The sequence below is a fragment of the Callospermophilus lateralis genome, chromosome 7 (genome assembly GCF_048772815.1).
Source record: "Callospermophilus lateralis isolate mCalLat2 chromosome 7, mCalLat2.hap1, whole genome shotgun sequence".
In the NCBI taxonomy this organism is placed as follows: Eukaryota; Metazoa; Chordata; class Mammalia; order Rodentia; family Sciuridae; genus Callospermophilus; species Callospermophilus lateralis.
Genome location: NC_135311.1, coordinates 20,816,040 through 20,834,912, shown reverse-complemented (window position 1 = coordinate 20,834,912; position 18,873 = coordinate 20,816,040). Strand labels below are relative to the sequence as shown.

Genomic DNA, 18,873 nt, shown 5'->3' with positions numbered 1-18,873 from the left:
TGACTCCTGGACAGAATGTGCTGATGTGTGTGATCTCCAGTAGTGAAGCTGGCCAAGTGGCCAAGGTCGGCAGGGGCATCTTGGTGTGAAACAGAACAATTGGCTTTGTTTTGGCTAGAGTTTTGGCTAGAGCCCAGGCCGGTGGCTCAACCCCTGTTTGGAGTCAGGTCACACTTAAGCCATTGAGTTGGCAGTCACCTCTTTCATTCCTTTGGTTCTGCTCCTACCACCCGGAGGACTGGGTGATTTAGCGTTCAAGGTTACTTGCCACCCTAATTGATCCTCAGAGGGAATTGGTGTCTGATTCACATGCTCTGCACACCACATATGGTGTTTTGAGGGTTTTAAAGATGCCTGTGTGGCTCTGAAGGCAAATAAGTCACTGCTATATATTCATCTCAGTTTTCTTTCCATTTTGGAAAATGACCCAAAGATTTGTGTTAAGTACTTCTGTGTGCAAAGCCCAGAACTTGGAACTCCAGAGACACCTGGGTGACTGCCTGCTTTGTATCAGGACTCTTGGGATTTGTAGTCACTTGGAGAGAGACCAGTAATACTGCTCTGTGGCAGATAGTTGATGAAACAGGCCTATAGACAGGTGACGGGGACAATGGATAGGAGATCTCAGACAGTGGCAGTGACCAAGGCCAACAAGGAACAGTATGTCCCAGGATAGGGTTTACAGAAGTTAAGGCAATGGTGAGACATCCAGCTGTGGGCACAGTGGAGATAGGTAGTATTTGGAACTTCTTGTGAATGTGAGCAGTCAGCGCACTGGCCAGGAGTGGGACCTACCAGGGTTTGGGTTTTTGGCCTTCATTCCTTGTTGGTGCCAATCTTATCTGTGATAGGAAGAGTGATACCTTTCTCACACCTAGGGTACTTTGACTTCCCCTCTATCAACTCTCACTCCCTGTAAGTCTGGTCAATCTGATCTGCACTCCACATCTGAGTAGAATCGAGGGGAACAAATCAGACAGCCCCCCAGATGTCATAACTGGTGGCAGTCCTGGCATCTCACCACACAGCTGTACTGGTCAGAACGAGGAGGAGAAGCCACAGCAGGGCTTTGCCGCAGGGCCCGCAGGCTTGCTGCAAACCTCAGTCTGCTCTCACTGTGACCAACTACTGCCTGTCTTTACTTTCTAAAGCGAAGCCAGTCACCCCAGCTCCCCAGGGAGACTTAGGCGTTGGCTAATGTCCAGCAGCTGAGGTGGGGAGAACGTTTGGGATGGTTCTCGGTATCTTCTTTTCGGCCCTTCTTCCTCTTCCTGCCCTGTGTCCGGCCCCCTTTGTCCTTCATGTGGAGACCCTGAATTATGAGGTGGAAAAGTTGGCTGGGGAAGGAGAGATGTCTTTCCTCCCAATTAGAGCCCTCAGCGGGGTTGGATGACCTGTGACAGGCAGTCTGCAAGGGCTGGAGCAGAGTTGGCATTTCTCCTGGCACTGTGTGGGCCTGGTCACCCGCCGATCCTTGGTCTAAATCCGATCCAAACCCAGCAGTGGCTGAAAGAGTCACTGGGCTGGAAATATAACTTCTAAGCCTTTTTGTAAAGTATAGAGACAGGAGGAAAGGCACATGGGAACGCACAAAAGCCAGTCTCAGACATCAGAATAGCAGGTCTTCATCAGACCTGACCAGAATGACAGGCCGTTCCATTTTCCCTTTATGCAAAGCCTTCGCTGCACCAGCGACCTACTGGGCTTAGGTGCAGAGTGAGGGGGAGTGCTTTTTTCCTGTTTTCAAAGATGGTTTCATTGAATGCACCGAGCTATTTTTGAAAGTTGTCAAAAAGAATGCCTACTCTTTAGTTTTTTTTTTTTTTTTAAGGAAAATAGGCTTCTTGTTAGTTCTCATAAAAAGCACTTGCTGTGGCCCAGCTTGTTGGCAAGAATAGAATTTGGGGCTTATTTGAAAACTTTTTTTTTTTAAATGCAAAAGGTTATTGTTATAGGATAGATAATGCCACAAATAGATCAAGAGACTTCCTAACCTTCCCCCGGTGCCTTAGAAGTTACAGGAGCTTTTCATACCTTTGGTCTTAATTTACCCCACCTCAGGAGTCAGAGCAAGTTGGGTATAGTGTCTCCCTGTTGCAGTTGAGAACCTGATCTCCAGGTTAAGGGACCTGCTCAAGGTCACAAGGAGCCAGCACCTTGCTGGACATTACACCCCCCGGACTTTCTAGAGCACTCTGAGCTCTTGGCGTCGTTGGTTCACAATTCTCCACACACATCTCAGAATGGTTTGCTAACTTTTCTGCCATTTCAAGAGGGATGAGTGAATTTCGATCTGACTGTATTTGAAGAGAAACCCAGATGAATAGAGAAAAGAGACTAAAAATGATGTGTAATCATTCTAATTAAGAATTTCTCAGTTTTGAAATCTTTCAAGGAAAGTACTGTGAACATTGGAACGTAGGCACTGGTGTCATTGCTTGAACGCGAGGTGAAGAACAACAGAGACAAACCTCAACAGTGACTAACCACGTGGTTCTGACTCTGCCAGGAGGCTTCTCCGCTCCTAACATACAACTCGATCTTCACAACAATCCCACGGGGAAGGCACCGTTATCCTCATTTTTAATGAGGAAACTGAGGCATGGAGAGTTAAGCAAGTTCAAGTTCGTAATGGAGGAGCCAGATTTTGAGCCCTCAGTGATCTGGCTGCAGAATGGTCTTAAGCGCTCACCATTCTGCCTCTGAATGGAGGGCTCATCTTCACACCACGGCACGTGAGCAAGCTCTGGTAGCACTGTTGGTGAGCACGTGGTAGCACTGTTGGAGTGTTACCGTGTCCCAAGCTGGATACTAGCTGTTGGACACATTTTCTTTTTTTCATTCAACTTTTAGCTTCAGGTCTAGAGTGGACAGAATGAAGAGATAGGGCATTTTTTTTCCCAATAGTTGTAGGTGGACAGCATGCCTTTATTTCATTTGTTTTTAATTTTATGTGGTGCTGAGGATTGAACCCAGTGCTTCCCATGGGCCAGGCAAGCATTGTGCCACTGAGCTCCAGCCCCAGCCCTGGCCAGACCTTTTTGCAGTCTCTGCTTCACATGTCTCAGGAAGACATCTTACCCTTTGCTGTGTAACAACTATCTCACAATGTAATAGCTTAAACAAACCACCGTTTTATTATTTCTCGTGTTCTGCAATGTGGATTGGGCTCAGCCAGGCGGCTCTTCTGCGGTTGTCTTGCTGGTGGTCCCTGGGTAGTTGAGTCAGCTGGGCAGGGCTTCTTTTCCTGTCCTGAATTCTGAGGGGCTTTCCTCTCCATATAGCCTCTCTTTGTTGTTTCTACATTAGGATATTCACACTTCTTAAAGGGCAGCTCGGGGTTCCCACTAGCCTAACTCAGAAGCTTCCAGGCCCCTTAAGTCTGAGGCCTAGAATTGGCTGCGTTTTACTGCTATTACATTCTCTTGGTTAGAGCAAGCCCCAGCCTACCCAAGATTTTAGGATTGATAACTACACAGGTGGGGACTAAATCTAGGAAGCCTGCTTCAATGTAGCAGACACCCACCACCTTGAGCTGCCATTCCCTGACTATTTATTCTTTGTTTGCACATAATTCTAACAGACTTAATCATTAGAGTCTATGCCTTAGAAATACCAGAAGTAACATGGAGGGAGTAGAATCTGCTTTCAGGAGACACATAGACACCAATGAAAAGGGATTACCAATAGTGATCAGCAAGAAGAGGCAGAGAACCCACAGAAGTAGACACAATGTTCTGTACTCTGGGGAACACCTATTCACGATGACCTACTCTTTAGGGTTTTCATATTGCTAAGTTTCATTGTAACTAATTTAGCAGGAGATGTTAACTGTTTGTTGTTGTTGGTTTTTAGGGGCTTTGCTGGGAATAGAACCCAGGGCCTTGCACATGCTAAGCAAGCATTCTACCACCAAGCTACGTTCCCAGCCCCAATAAATGCTCTGTTCATCGAGACCAAGAGTATCTCATAAATCAGCCCCTTGAACATGAACCTCTTTAGTAACTAGTCCTAGAAACTTCTGCGCTTTAGACTGATTCTTGGAGTGCTTTCAAACTGTGGAAGTTTCTGATTATGCAGGATTGTTTTATTACTCTGTACAAAGGGACTGTTGTGGACTAAATATGTCCCCCACCCCAAAATTTATATGAGCTCTAACCTCCAATGTAGCTGTATTTGGAGATGGGGGCCTCTAAGGGAGTATATGAGATTAAATGAGGTCATAGAATGAGAACCTGACTTGATAGATTAGTGTCCTTGTATCAAAGAGACACCAGAGAGCTTGCTGTATTTACCACCCACCCCCCCAACACACACCACAAAAGAAAAGGCCACATGAGGTCATAGAAAGAAGGTGGCCATCTGAAAGCCAGGAAGGGAGCTCTCACCAGGAGCCAAATGGCTTGACCTTGATCTTGTCCTTCTGGCCCTCAAAACTGTGAGAAAATAAATTTCTGTTGTGTAAACCACCCCATCTTGTATATTTTGTTAGGACAGCTCAGGCTAAAACAGGAATGTTTGAACACCAGTGGTTTTTGACCCTGGAGCCCCCCAAATCAGTGCAGCTCGGCCCTGATGAGACAGCCCCTCTAGTTCTTTCTCCGGCTCATATCCACATCCTCCCAGCTTGAGCGGGGGCCTTGCTTCTCAGGCTTGCACTTTGGTTTTCTAGTTAAAAACGAAGAAGGGCAGGTCTCCCAGGGAAGTTAAAGTTACTGCCGTAATTCCAGGACATTCCAGCTCCCCGTGAAATCTTATGTTTATGATTCTATGTGGAGTAGTATCCAAGCCGGCGATCACGTGGTGGATCAGACCTGACCGTCACACGGGGCCAGGCCCCTCCCGCCTGTGTTGGGACTGGCACCAACAGTCAGGGAGGGATCTCGGAGGCCCCAGAGCCATTGGCTGTGACAGCAGGGAGTGTTTTAAAATGACCATCAGAGGTTCTGGCTCATGTTACTGTGAACATGGTTTCATGTACAATGTTACTTTTAGAAATGTAGGGTTTTTTTTTTTTAACTTTTGTAACTACTTTTCAATAAGGATATTTCAGCAGTCAGCAATCATTGCCCCCACTCCCCCCCCCCAAAAAAAAAAAAAAAAAAGCAGAAGGCTAAAAAATGAATGCAAGCTTAAAGATGCAGTGTGAAGGTTTCTGCTCAGACTCTGCTTTGCTGGGGGAGGAGGGTTTGAAAGGCGGGAACGGAGCTGCCGTTTGTGGTCTGTGCTGTGGTGCCTGTTTGAAAGTGGCTTTAATGAGTGTGTAAGATGCCGGACACTGAAGCCCTGTGTTTCTACAGCTGCCTCCTGGCAGCAGTGGCCACAGCTGGATGGTTTGTCACTCTCCTGGCGTCTGCTCCCTGCGGCACACTGAGGCCCAGAGGACTCACCTCCATGGAGCCCGGCTGCCCTTGAAGGGGAAGCTGGTGTAGGTGGCCCTCCCTGAACCAGGGCTGCTCTTTCCCCTCAAGGACTCTCCGAAGGCCTGGCCCACACTCTGCACACTGCTCTGCAGATCTGTGGTGTGATGAGATCCTGTGCATGGTGGCGTGCTGACACTCAGGAAGGCTGTTGGCCTGGGGCCGCCTTTCCCTGTCCTGCGAAGCCACCACCCAGCTCTGCTCAGGTTCTGGCCTGGCCCGGTGTCTGTGAGCTGAGATCCAGTTGGACAGGCTGGTGGCCCTCCGACTCCGGGCCTTTCACCTGTGTCCCCGCAGTCTTCCAGGAGCCAGAGGTGCTAGCGTAGAGGAAGGTGAGGTAAGGAAGTAGGGCCCGCTGAGCACCCACGTGGATCTGGGAGGTGCTCTTCGTCCCTATCTAGATGGACTTGTTAGAGCACCCTCCGCAGACGCTTGTCTTTGATCCTTGGATCTCTGCTGGTTATCTTGGTGTGATTCAGCTCTGTAATTTAAGACACAGAGAAAGCTGAGTTCCCATCCCAGGCAGGAAGCGTGGCCCAGACTGGACCATACGGGGAGGTGACAATGTGGCGGGGTCTGTGCTGAGGCCTGCAAACCAGCCTGCCAAGCAGACCAAGGCACAGCCAAGGCTGCCACCTAGGGGGATGTGTCTCCTAGGTACTACGTGGGACAGGGCTCTGTCGTCTCTGTTCTGTGGGAAGAAATAACTAGAGCTGTTCAGGAGGAGGCTGTCCCCTCCCTCAGAGCCCATGGTAGGATCGTGACAGCTTTGTGTTGTTTCACTCCTGAGACCCACAGAAGCAGGTCTTGATGTCACAGACTGCTCCCACTGCGGAGAGAGTGGTCGCCTCTGCATGCGCTTGGGGTGTTATTTTAGTTATTAAAGTGGGCATTTCCCAAGGCTATACTATATCATTAGAAAGTTAATATGGGGGAAAAGAAAGAACATGGAGAAGTGCCGTGGGTGTCCCCCAGCCTGCACTTGGAGGCCATTCCATGATGACCAAGTCCTGTTGATTCTGTGCCCTTCAAGCTCTGGGATGAGATCTCTCAGGCTTCCGCTCCGCTTGCTCTGTCTTTCAGAGTGCATGCCCTGCAAGGCTTGGCCACGGCCTCATATTCAAAGCAGACACCTGCACACTTTCCAGCTTGCAGTGATCAATTCAAAGAACCTGGGAAGCCCACAAGCCGGGGCACTTATAAATCCAGGTAACCAGGGTAGGGGACTTCCTGCAGGCCTTGACTGTAGGACAGAGCCATTAGTGTGCGCCCTTTCTCAGGATAGTCATTGTGCCTGCTGTCTCAAGATCTTAAGCAGTGTTGGATGCGTCCTGACAGAGTCCCAGAAAACTTAACCTTTCTCCCAGGTCAGTAAATGAGCCAATTGCAGTTGGTCCCCTCAGGTTCTAAGGTGATGGTTGCCTGTTATCTGTGTGAGACTGGGGATATGCCAACTTCCCAGATGCAACTACAAGACGAACATTTTAATTAAAAGGCAGAGGGTCGGGAGACGTAAACACGCATGTGTCTGGTTGTCAGTACAGACAGCGGCGTTCAGGGGCTAATTATATTTGCTTCTCTGGGACTTGCAGGAACATTGCCGCAAGGGGTCCCAGCTGACTGTCCGTTTTACTTTAGGTCTGGGGAGCAGTGAACCCCCCCCCCACACACACACACACAGGTAGACTCGGCTCTCATAGACTTTTCTGGGGGAGAAGTGGCACTTAGGTAAACATAGTCACCTGCTCACACTCCGTCCCACTGTCTCGTGCCTCATCCTTTCTCACCTTTGCGTTTGTGCAGAGCCTCAGTTGGCAGTGACTGAGCCCCGCCTTGCCCTCTCCTGCTCCCATTCCTTTTCCCCTAAATATACATGTGTTGGCTTCTCAGGGCTCCTGCAATATATTACCACAAATGGGTCCCTAAAAGCAGTTTCCTCTCAATTTCTCAGAAATGTGAAACCTAGGTGTTGGCCGGTCCACGATCCCTGGGAGGGTTCTCAGGAAGAATCCTGGCTGGCTCTTCCCAGCTCCTGGTGGCTTCTGACAACCCTTGCATTGCTGACCTGCAGCTGCCTCACTGCAGTCTGCCTCCTCCATCCCCATGTGTCCCCTGGTCCTCTAACCACACCAGTGTGACCCTACTTTAACTATAACAACATCTGTAAGGACTCTGTTGCCAAACAAGGTCACATTCTAAGGCTCTGGGGTGGATATAGATTTCACGAGACACTTCCAATGGGATGGGCTTCTCAAAGCTGTCCTTTGACTGGATGCTGACCCCGCTGCTCCCATTTTTGTAGATACTCGGGCTGTTTAACCCTGATTCTGCTCGCACCGCTTCCTCTGCCTGGAGTTTGCCTTATAGCCTGTAGTCCACACAGGAGGATCATCATTCATCTTTTCAGATTTAACTGAGAAACTCTGCTCTCCCTCCTTCAGCTAAACCACCCCCCCCCCCCCCCCGTTCCTTCTCCTCCCCACACACGTCCTGCCACTGCTTCTGAATCTCTTGATTGTACTTGCTGCTTGGGTGGCTGTCACCACTGATTGGAGTGGAAACCTCTTTGAAGGTCTGACTCACATCCGTGTCTCTGCACTTGGGACCTAGCAGGTGCTCATAATTCGTAATTGCTTGGGATGGAGCAGGAGAGGCTGGTTATTAGGGTTTCTCTGGGCGTCAGCATCCTTCGTTGGCTTACAGGGTAATGACTACACACTCTAAAAGGAAGTCTTTCCAGATTTTACTGTGTGATGAGAAAACCGTTCAGTGCTTTTCCTGTCAGCACCTACCTAGGTAATCAGAATCATGGCCTGGCATTGATGTGGAGCCTTAGCGTGCAACTTAGCGTGCAAGATGGATCTTCACATTTTCCACACGTGAAGAGAGCTATTTTTAATAGAGTTAAGGGGGATCCAGTTAATGTTTAAGAAGTGGTTACAACTTGAAAGGGGCTTTTTCCAGGGCCACTTGGCTATGTCCTCTCCTCTCCTCCCTGCTCTATAAGAAGTGAGCACTTGAGCCTGGATGAACTCCAAAGCCCAGGGCTAATTTCTGACTTTAATAATGTGCACTAGTTTGATTACAGAAGCCACATTAAAGTCCAGGGAAAAGTGAACAAATAGGATGTAGTTCACAGGAACCCTGTGGGTGTGGGCGTGTCTGTGTGTGTGTGTCTACTCACACTGGTCTAGGCCTCTGTGTCTTTATATGCAAAATAAAGAGGTTAAAAGGAGATGGTTTATGGGGCTGGGGCTGGGACTCAGTGATAGAGCACTTGCCTAGCATGTGTGAGGCACTAAGTTCAATTCTCAGCATTGCATATAAATAAAATAAAGGTTCATTGACAACTAATATATATATATATATATATATATATATATATATATATATATATATATATTTTTTTTTTTTTTTTTTAAAGGAGATAGTTTATGGCCACGGTTATTTCCTTCAAGTACCTGAAGTACTTTAACAAGAAAGAGGGACTTGGGCCCAGAGGAAGTTGTGGGTAGGCCAGGAGAAGAAAGATTACTTTAGTTCCATGTGAGAGAGAACTTTCTTTTCAGTCCGAAGCTGGAGATCGTTCAAGGTATTATCAATAGACTTGGTAGATGGATGGACTAGGAGATTAAGCCCAGTGGACTCCAGTTTTCTCAATTCTTGAATCTCTGGGTGAACTAAGATTCCCTCCATTTCTAGAGTTCTGGGACCAAATGCCTGAGATAATCAACTTATTAGGAGGAAAGGTAGATTTGGGCTCACAGTTTCACTCCATGGTCACTTGGTCCCATTCCTTTGGACCCAAGGTGAGGTGGAACCTGGCAGGGAGCACATGGCAGACAGAGCAGAGCGGCTCACCTCATGGCAGCCAGGAAGCAGAGTCAGATAGGAAGGGGCTGGTGTCCCTAGGTCCCCAGCAAGGGTGTGCCCCAGTGACCTAACTGCCTTCCACCAGACCACTCCTCTTATAGGTTTCACGGCCCCCCAATAACATCACGTGGCCTTCGGGGTCCACTTACGATCCAAACCATAACAGTGATTCCAAATAGGTTCAAAATAGGTGGAAGTTGGATTGTGCTTTTATGCCCAGGCCCTGCATGAACTCTCCAGCCACCAACCAGCCCCGTCCCTGTTCCAAGGTGCTCATGCCCATCATTAGCCATGTGATTCATTTTTTATTTGTAGAATGCTTTGTGAAGTTACAAAATGCTTTCCCTGGCATGATTTCATTTGCTCTTTTCAGCGACCACATGCAGTGGTGGGGATTCTCTCTCCATCACCCGCCAAGAAAGTGAAATGATTTATAGAGGGTTCTAGAGTAGCAAGATCAGGTCTGGAATCCAGACCTCCTGACACTAAGGCGCGTGCTGTTTCAACCTTGTGCACTGTGGACTCCTCCCTGGGGTAGTTTTTATTTCCAGGAAGCTTAGAGTTGGGAGGAAATACTGAAATAAAGAGTAACCTAACTTTATGGTCCCTGTGCATAAGGATAACCACGCAGAGGGACCCACCATGGCTCATGTCCTGTGGCAGCACCCTTGCAGTGAGGCTTTGGTGAGGAGGTTGACGCAGGCACATATGGGAAACAGAGTGGCCTCCGTAACTTATGCCGACTTATGAGATTATTGATGGTTTCCACTTATGAGGTATTTCCTTTGAGCCAAGCACTTTAAAAAAATATTATCTTACTTCATGTTTAGAACAAACCTAAATCAGGCCAGCAGCTCCTCTTTAGGAAGCAGGAAAATAGATGGTGAACTCCCAAGGCTCCAGTATTTTTCCTGCTTTAAATGCCAATTAAATTTGAAGACTTGGAAAGTACTAGAACTCAGAGTTTCCCAGTAATAATTAAGCTCATGAGCAACTGCCACATGCCGATGCAGCCTTAACCCGTATCTGTTATATTTGGATCCCGTCTTCTCTTACTAGAATGTGCCATAGTGCCACGTCCCCATCATTTCTGTAGACTTGGGAATATACTTCATACCAGTGAGTATTTCGGATCCCATTTACCATGGTCTAACAAGGCATTCAGGGCTGCTGTTCCTATCCTGCAGATGAAGAATCTGAGGTTTGGAGAAATTAATAACTTTTTTTATGATCCAAGAAAAGGTGAGAGAGCCTGGCTGCATGTTATCGGCACCATTTCTGCTGTGATGCTGCCTTCCATTGTCTCTGTACCAGCCCTCAGGTGGGCACAGAGCTTGGGGGAGGCAGGGGAAGGTACAGGTATGTAGAACATTTTGGGGGGAGGAGGGGTTTGTGTTCTTGTTTTCTTAGTTTATCTTTCACAGATAGATCTTTCAGATTTTCTGGACTACAATTTGGACTATCTTTCCAGGTTTGGTACAAAGGGGAGCCCCCTTCTTTCTTGTTGCCACTGTGGTCTGTGGAGTTGTCATCACTGGAAGTATTGTGGTTGTGTAGACACAAAAGACCACATCCTTTCATATTCCATCTTCTCTGTCCTTCAAATAAAATAGGCCATTTACCAGCAAATGCCATAATTTCATTCTTCTTTATGGCTGAGTAATATTCCATTGTGTATGTGTGTGTGTGTGTGTGTATCACATTTTCTTTATTCATTCATTCATCTGTTGAAGGGCACCCAATCCTGAAAAGCCAAAGGCTCAATGTTCTTTCTGATATGTGGATGCTAACTCACAATGATGGAGGGACGGGGAAGAATAGATGTACTTTGGATTAGACAAACGGGAATGAAGGGAAGGAGGAGGAGGAATGGGAACAGAAAGACAGTAGAATGAATCAGACATTACTATCCTATGTGCATATACGATTACAGGACCAATGTAATTCTACATCATGTACAACCAGAAGAATGAGAAGTCATACTCCATATATGTATAGTATGTCAGAATACATTCTACTGTCATGTGTAACTAATGATAACAAATCTTTTAAAAAAAGAAAAAGAAAATAGTCCAGTAAGGCAAGCTGGTCAGCAGTGGGTTTTAAGTGAAGACGTAGCTGTCAGACTCATTCAGGCGTTTGTGCTGACCCCTTGCTCCCTCATCCTTCCCCTGGGTTCCGGTTTGGGCCCAAGCCCAGCAGAGGAGCTCCTTTTCCACTGATGACACCACCCTCCTCTTGGTCCGTGTTGTCTTCATGCGTGTATCTGGGGTTCCTGTGTTTCTGCTTTTACATGTAGATATTGAATGAATTTCTTTTGCTATGACTAGGCGTATCTCTGCATGCTGTTCTCCACGAATCTGTGTGGTCTGGGAAGGTATATTTCCTTGGAGAATGACAGAGGAGAATATATTGGCATGTGATATTGATTGAGCTCAGGCTTCTCCATGTTTGAGCTCAGGGTTCTCTATCGTGGGAGAAGGCTTCTTGCCTGAGGCTTTGATGGAGCCATCTCCATAGTCTGGTTCCCCCTGACTGTAGTTCAGGTCTGCATGGGGGCTGTGGAGCCAGGTCACTGCCTTTGGTCTCTGAACATAATCATAGTAAGAGCAGTGGCAGTTTCTCACCAACTTGATTTTTCTCACCTCTCTCCTTGCCCACAGATGACCTGGTCTAGAGATTGGGATTAGTGGAAGGGTTTGCCTTTGTTTGAAGGGCATCTGGGTTGGTTCCACAGTCTAGCTACTGTGAATTGTGCTGCCATAAACATTGATGTGGCTGTGTCCCTGTAGTGTGCTGTTTTTAGGTCTTTTGGGTGTAGTCCGAGAAGAGGGATAGCTGGGTCAAATGGTGGTTCCATTCCCAGCTTTCCAAGGAATCTCCATACTGCTCTCCAAATTGGCTGCACTTATTTCCGGTCTCACCAGCAGTGTATGAGTGTACCTTTTTCCCCACATCCTCGCCAACGCTTATTGTTGTTGTTTGTCTTCATCATGGCTGCCATTCTTACTGGAGTAAGATGAAATCTTAGAGTAGTTTTGATTTGCATTTCTCTGATTGCTAGAGATCATGAGCATTTTTTTTTTTTGTATATTGTTGATTGAATGTATATCCTCTTCTGAGAAGTATCTGTTCAGGTCCTTGACCCATTTATTGATTGGATTAGTTTTTTTTGGGGGGTGGGGGTGCTTATCTTAAAGAGCTCTTTATATACCCTACAGATAAGTGCTCTCTCTGATGTGTGAGGGGTAAAAATGTGTTCCCAGAATGTAGGCTCCCTGTTCACCTCAGGAATTTCTTTTGCTGAGAAAAAACTTTTTAGTTTGAATCTGTCCCATTTGTTGATTCTTGGTTTTAATTCTTGTGCTATAGGTGTCTTATTAAGGAAGTTGGGGCCTAATCCCACATGATGAAGATAAGGGCCTACTTTTTCTTCTATTAGACGCAGAGTCTCTGGTTTAATTCCTAGGTCCTTGATCCACTTTGAGTTAAGTTTTGTGCATGGTGAGAGATAGGGGTTCAATTTTATTTTGTTGCTTATGAATTTCCAGTTTTCCCAGCACCGTTTGTTGAAGATGCTGTCCAAAAGATCATAACTGTTTGTTGTTGTTGTTGTTGTTGTTTGTTTGTTTAATTGAGCATATTGGTGAAGTATCTGAGTCCTGTGGAAATTCTCATTCCCCAGTATTGCTAGATGTGTTGAGTGTCAGACCATTCTCTGTAGGTGAGAGTGTGCACAGCTCTTGGAGGCATTTATAAAAGACGCCGAGAGTCCTTCAGCACTAGTCTTAGCTTGTCAGTTTGGGCGGCCAGCCAGGTCCCCTGCTGTCTCTGAGTCATTCTGAGGCGGTGCTGGACGAGAGGAGGATGCCTGCACTTCTTCTCTTGTGTGGTTTTTCAGAACAGCAGGTCTCAGGCCTTCAGGAGACTGAGACCTCTACTTTAACAGGTCTCTGTCCAGTGGTACCTGTCCCAACCCTGTGCACTTTCCAGGGAATGCCTAGGCTTTGCTCCAGGGTCAGATGCCACGGACAGTAGACTTGCCCCAGTTTGGAGGGTGTCTGCTGGAAGTCAGCAGGATGGGAGTCCTGCTGGAGCGGGGCAGGGACAGAGCCCCTTCTCCAGGCAGCACAGGGTACTTGTTGGTGGTCGGTGGTCGTGGGCTGGCCATGTTGCAGATCGCAGTTATTTCCTCACTGATGGACTTAGTGGGATTCCCTGGGCCCCTCCTTGTGGCCTTGCTGAATAGAAATGCAAAACCTACAACCGCAGAAGAGTTTTACTTTGAAACTGGGCCAGAGGAGAACCTTTAAAATTACCTTTTCATTTTAAAATTTTGATCAGGGAAATAATTTTCTGCTAGAATCCAGGCACCCAGGGACAGTCTAGGTCAGTGTAGGAGCGTGGGATGAAACAGCGTGGTCCCCAGTGTCTGTCTGTGTGGCTGAGGCTCATGTCTGCAGAGGAGCTCCCTGTCCCACAAAAGCCCAAAGACTCTGGAAAATCAGCATGGGACGGGGCCAGGAGTGAAGTGTGCAAGGACGCATGCGCGTGCACTACCCAGGGCGGGGCCGTGGCAAGCCTCTGGGTGCAGTGGGCATGGAGAAGTACCCACCCCCCTGGGGAGAATGCCACAGGCAGAGGGTGAGGGAGAAGGTTGGGAGCACAGTGAACTGGAGGGCCACCAAGAGCTCAGGACAAGCAGCGTGGACGTCTGCACAGAAGTCCACAATGTCACAAAACGCGGCTCAAGGGCCACCTCCCCAGGAAAGCTGATCTTGCACCCTTATTAGCTCTTCTGTGTGCTTGTGCAGTCCCCATGTATTCTGGAATAAGAGCGTGCTCATTGTCACATGGCCACATTCCATGCACCTGGCTATCCTTCCTCTATCCTTATAGTCCCCAGTGCTGGCGGATGCAGGTCCCTAAGTATGAGAATGGTTAAGTGAGCTGGGTACAGTGACACATGCCTGGATCCTAGTGACTCAGGAGGCTGAGGCAGGAGGATCTCAAATTTGAGGCCAGCCTTAGCAATTGAGTGAGGCTCTAAACAGCCTCAGTGGTTGAGCACCCCTGGGTTCAGCCCCCAGTACCCCCACTCCCCTCAAAAAAATGGTGAGTGAGTCACTGAATGATGGGATGACTAGGACTTTCAAAATAGGAATTGGCTTTTAGGAATCTTAGGTTTCCATTCCACAAAGTTGATCCTCACCAAATTTCCCCTGACAGTGTTCCTTTGGTTTACATGACTGTGTATGTGTGTGTGTGTGTGTGTGTGTGTGTGTGTGTGTGTGTGTGTGTATGTGTGTGTGTGTTATTATGCAGATCACTAATTGAGGCTGCTCTCTCAAGGAAATTAGCTGCCTGACTTCTAGATTGTCTTTGGGCTCTGTGTTAAACTCTTAAAGCAGAGCCCTAAGGGGACAGGGCAGTTTCCTGGCTGTCCAGCTGGTAGGCCAGGGGCCTCATTGTCTTGGTGTGAAGTGGAGATCCCTGGGCTACCCTGAGAGTGTTGGAAGGCAGCGTGGTCATCCAGGAATCAAAGGCACTGCCCACCCCCACGCCCCGGGTGCTCCAGCCATTATAAATCACCCTCACAAGACTCAGCAGAGAACTAGGAATGAGAATCAAAAGGGCAAGAGAAAAACAGAGTCATGGTATTTAGTAGCCTGATGGCTGGTGAAGAGCTTGGAGACCTACAGATTTTAGGGTACACTCATACTTAGGGGCTCCATCTTATAGCAGAGAGAGCCCAGGTAGGAGGCTTGAGTCTGCATCAGAATCCCAGCTCTCCTGTGTGTCTGACCCAACATTGTTGAGCTTCAGTGTTCTTAACCTTGAATGACTGTATGGGCCGAGAGAGATGGGGTATGTAAAACTCTTTGTCGTAAACTCCTCTTTGAGGTCATGTGTATCCTGCATCTGGCACCAGGAGTGTGGTCCCGTGTCACCCCCTGCTCATTCCCGAGTACGGGTGCCCTCCCCCCATGTACACTCCTCCCTGTGGACGTTACCTGTCCTCTGCTTCCCCATGGGTCACCCATGGTTCTAGCAGATGAAAGCTTAGAGACCTTCAGCACTGGGAGAAAGATGGCCACTCTGCATGCATCCTGCTGAGAGCCAGTCCAGGGTCGGAGGCCTTGTGGACCATGAAGCTCAAGCGATCTCAGCTGTCGCCTTCTTTAAGTAGACTCTGCCCTATGTGACTCCCATTGTGCTGGTCTATATAGACCTAAGCCCCAGGATTCCTTACTCCCGGGGGCAGGGTGACGTGTGACACAAACACTCAACAAGGTCCTTGGAAACCTGAGTCTCTTGTTCTTTTGCTCATGAGCTCTGTGACCATCTTTAAGTCTCTTGCCCTTTTTGGCATCCTCAATTTTCTCTTTTGTCAACCGAGGAAAAATAGGAAATACTGCATGCAACCTATGTCTAAATGTCCATTACAATTTGTCTCTTCTTCCTCTTCCAACTGTTGGCCGGGTGAAATACAGCTAGTCACAGAGCCCGGGGAAAGACAGGGAAGCCGTATGTCAGTGAGACTCAGTGTGGTCTTTCAGGTCTCATCCTGGTGACACAGGGTGTGGGGAGCTCAGCCGACTTTGGAGGGAAATTATCCTTATGTTTTGTTACTTAGCCTGACTCAGAAAGAGGATTTTTCACTGAGGACCTGCTTATCCCTTGAAAAAGCCTTTCTATTAATCTCACCTTCTTTCTGCAGTATCCAACGAGCAGCTTTGGTGGTTCTGGAAAATTACTACAAAGATTTCACCATCTATAACCCGAACCTCCTCACAGCCTCCAAATTCCGGGCAGCCAAGCACATGGCCGGGCTGAAAGTCTATAATGTAGACGGTATGTACCTGGAAACCGTGTCTGGTGTGTGCAGGGGCACATTGGAGTGATGGTGTAGTTTAAATGTCATGCTGTATTGGATTCTACCTTCTCTTTGTGCTTACCTTGTGTACTTTCTCATTCCAGAACAATTTCTTTCTCCTTTTTTTTTTGAATGTAGGCAAACATTTGCAGAGGAATGTTGACTATGTGGGAAGTTTATTCATTTGGGGGATTTTATGATTGAAGACAACAGTGGGTGTGTTTCCTGCCTCCTGCTGGGAATCCCATATATTGAAAGCTGTTAGGAAAGGGCAACTTTTGGAAATTTGGAGAAGTTATAAAAAGACTCAGAAAGCTACCCAGATCCATTCAGATTAGAAATTTCGGTGGTTCGGGCACCTGGTGAAATGCTTCGGAGACATTTCTCAGTCGTGGTTAGGAGGTAGATGGCAGGAATCTGGTGGCCAGGCTGGGGAAGTCCAAGTTGTGTTTCACGGTGTCAGATGGTGAAGTGCAAGAAACAAGACCCCGGTGTCATTCTTGCAGGGCACCCTGGGTCAGGGTAAGAGCTTTGCAACTCTAGAAGAGGATTATGCTGTCAACAAGTCGATTTATTTATGTCCATTTCTGGTGGCAATATCCTTCCTGCCTTTTCGGGGCAATGAACAAAGTGGGAGCTTCCTGGTAGATCCTGAAGGTCTGGTAAATTCCACCTGTGATCTAAAAACTCAGATAGATTTTCCCTAGTGAAATCAACAAGTCACCAGCCAAGTAAGCCACCCATCATTAGAAAGCCCGAAATCTGCCATGTCTTTCGGATAAGAAGGTCAGCAGTGATAGAACAAGGTGGCTCTAAGTTTGGATTAATAGCGGGGCCATTTTGCATGTCCTTAAGCATTGGTATTTTCTGTAAACGTTGTGGCTGCCGTGACGTTCCAGCCTAGCTTGTCTTCCTGTGTGTGACCAGTGTCTCATGTCCCTTGACTTTCTTTTTTTCTCTGTCTGTCCTTGTTCTCCCATCCCTGCTCATTCTCTCTCATTGTTTGCTGACATGTGATGTCCCAGCTGCCCTTATGGCCAAACTGAAACTTTGTGTGACAGATGGTAAGTGACGTCTTCAGCAGACTCTGGCCGTTGTTTTTTGGCCAGTGTTTTAAGTGTTGAGCATTCTGAGATCCTTCTCTGTTTCCCCTGATGAGATTGGGGTTAGATTTCCTTGCTCTCGTTGCCTTGGTCATAGGGAAAGTGGAGCCGGGGTCCTGTTCCCCCTCCTGGGAAGTTACTGGTAGGGACTGTATGTGGCTTCTCTGGGGGCTGGGTGGACCGTGCTGATGGACTGCGGTTCTAGTTATCTGCTGTTTCCCAGCCCCTTGGTAGTAAAGCTCTTCTTCCTCGTCCTTTCCCCAAAGGCCCCAGTAACAATGCCACAGGTCAGTCCCGGGCCATGATCGCTGCGGCCGCTCGGCGCAGGGACTCCAGCCACAACGAATTGTATTACGAAGAGGCTGAGCATGAACGGCGGGTGAAGAAGCGGAGAGCAAGGTATGTGGGCCTCCCCACACCACGCCCCTTTGTTGTGGATTTATTTCCTCTTTCTTTTTATTCTGCCCCAAATGAACTTTCTGTTTACAAACGATCTGCCTGAGCCCTTGGAGGGTACCTGGCTCCTGTGTTTCCCAGACTTTATAGCCAGCACCAGGAGGGCTTGTGAACACAGGTCACAGGGTCAGGGCATCACTATGCACTCAGTAGGTCTGGCATGAGGCCCGGAAATCTGCATTTCTAACAGATTTCCAGGTGATGCCTGGCTTGCCTTGAAGTGGTCCTGCTCTACGCCCTCAGTCCTTGCTGGCTTTCCAGATCTGCTTCTGTTGACTGTAGGGGACAAAAGTGATGGCCCTCATGTGTGGGTGGTGTGCCTCTTCCTTCCCTTTTCCTGTGGCTACAGGGTGGGTGGCTGGATCAAAGGGACAAAACTCTGGTACTTTGTAAGCTGCTTCTGCACAACAGCTACCTCTCGGTGTGTGCTGATGTCTTTTCAGCCAGCCTTTGAGGGGCTTTACAACTCTTTTTATCTAACCCTTCATCATAGAGATGAAAAATGGATTAAAGTAAGTTTCCCAGGCTCCATCGGTAGCAAAATTGAGAACAGAGTTCATATCCCAGGCCCAGGGCCTGCCTCCCACATCTAATTCTTTGCTGTCAACTTTCTTTTTTCTCCCTCTCCCTCAACCCTCTGGAGAACAGCTAGGGGTGCAAACTGTGCGACTGAGCCTGGCCCAGTTGGTGGTGGCCAGGCTCCTGTAGGTTGGACAGGTGGCCCTCCCAGGTCCTGTGGGACTGTTCTGAAGCCTGCAATGGGTGCTGCCCTGATGTCTGTGTCACATCACTTTCCAGGCTGGTGGTGGCAGTGGAAGAGGCCTTCGTCCACATCCAGCGTCTCCAGGCTGAGGAGCAGCAGAAAGCCCCGGGGGAGGTGATGGACCCTCGGGAGGCTGCGCAGGCCATCTTCCCCTCCATGGCCAGGGCGCTGCAGAAGTATCTGCGCACCACTCGGCAGCAGCACTACCACAGCATGGAGAGCATCCTGCAGCACCTGGCCTTCTGCATCACCAACAGCATGACGCCCAAGGTGCGCTCCTCGGCCGGCCCAGTTCGTCACCAGACACGACCCGTCAGGATTCAGGGTGTTGTTAGTTTGAGCATCCCTTATCTAAAATGCTTGGAACCAGAAATGTTTCAC

The 18,873-nt window shown here is 48.2% G+C and overlaps 1 protein-coding gene across 1 annotated transcript in view; it reads left to right on the top strand.

The window, feature by feature from the left end:
- The window catches only part of Vangl1 (VANGL planar cell polarity protein 1), a 47,135-nt gene that overhangs the window by 22,670 nt on the left and 5,592 nt on the right, over positions 1–18,873 (top strand). The window contains exons 5-7 of the mRNA XM_076861537.1: positions 16,015–16,148; positions 17,540–17,672; positions 18,528–18,762. Coding sequence (XP_076717652.1) covers positions 16,015–16,148; positions 17,540–17,672; positions 18,528–18,762 — 502 coding nt within the window. The remainder of the gene's footprint in view (positions 1–16,014; positions 16,149–17,539; positions 17,673–18,527; positions 18,763–18,873) is intronic.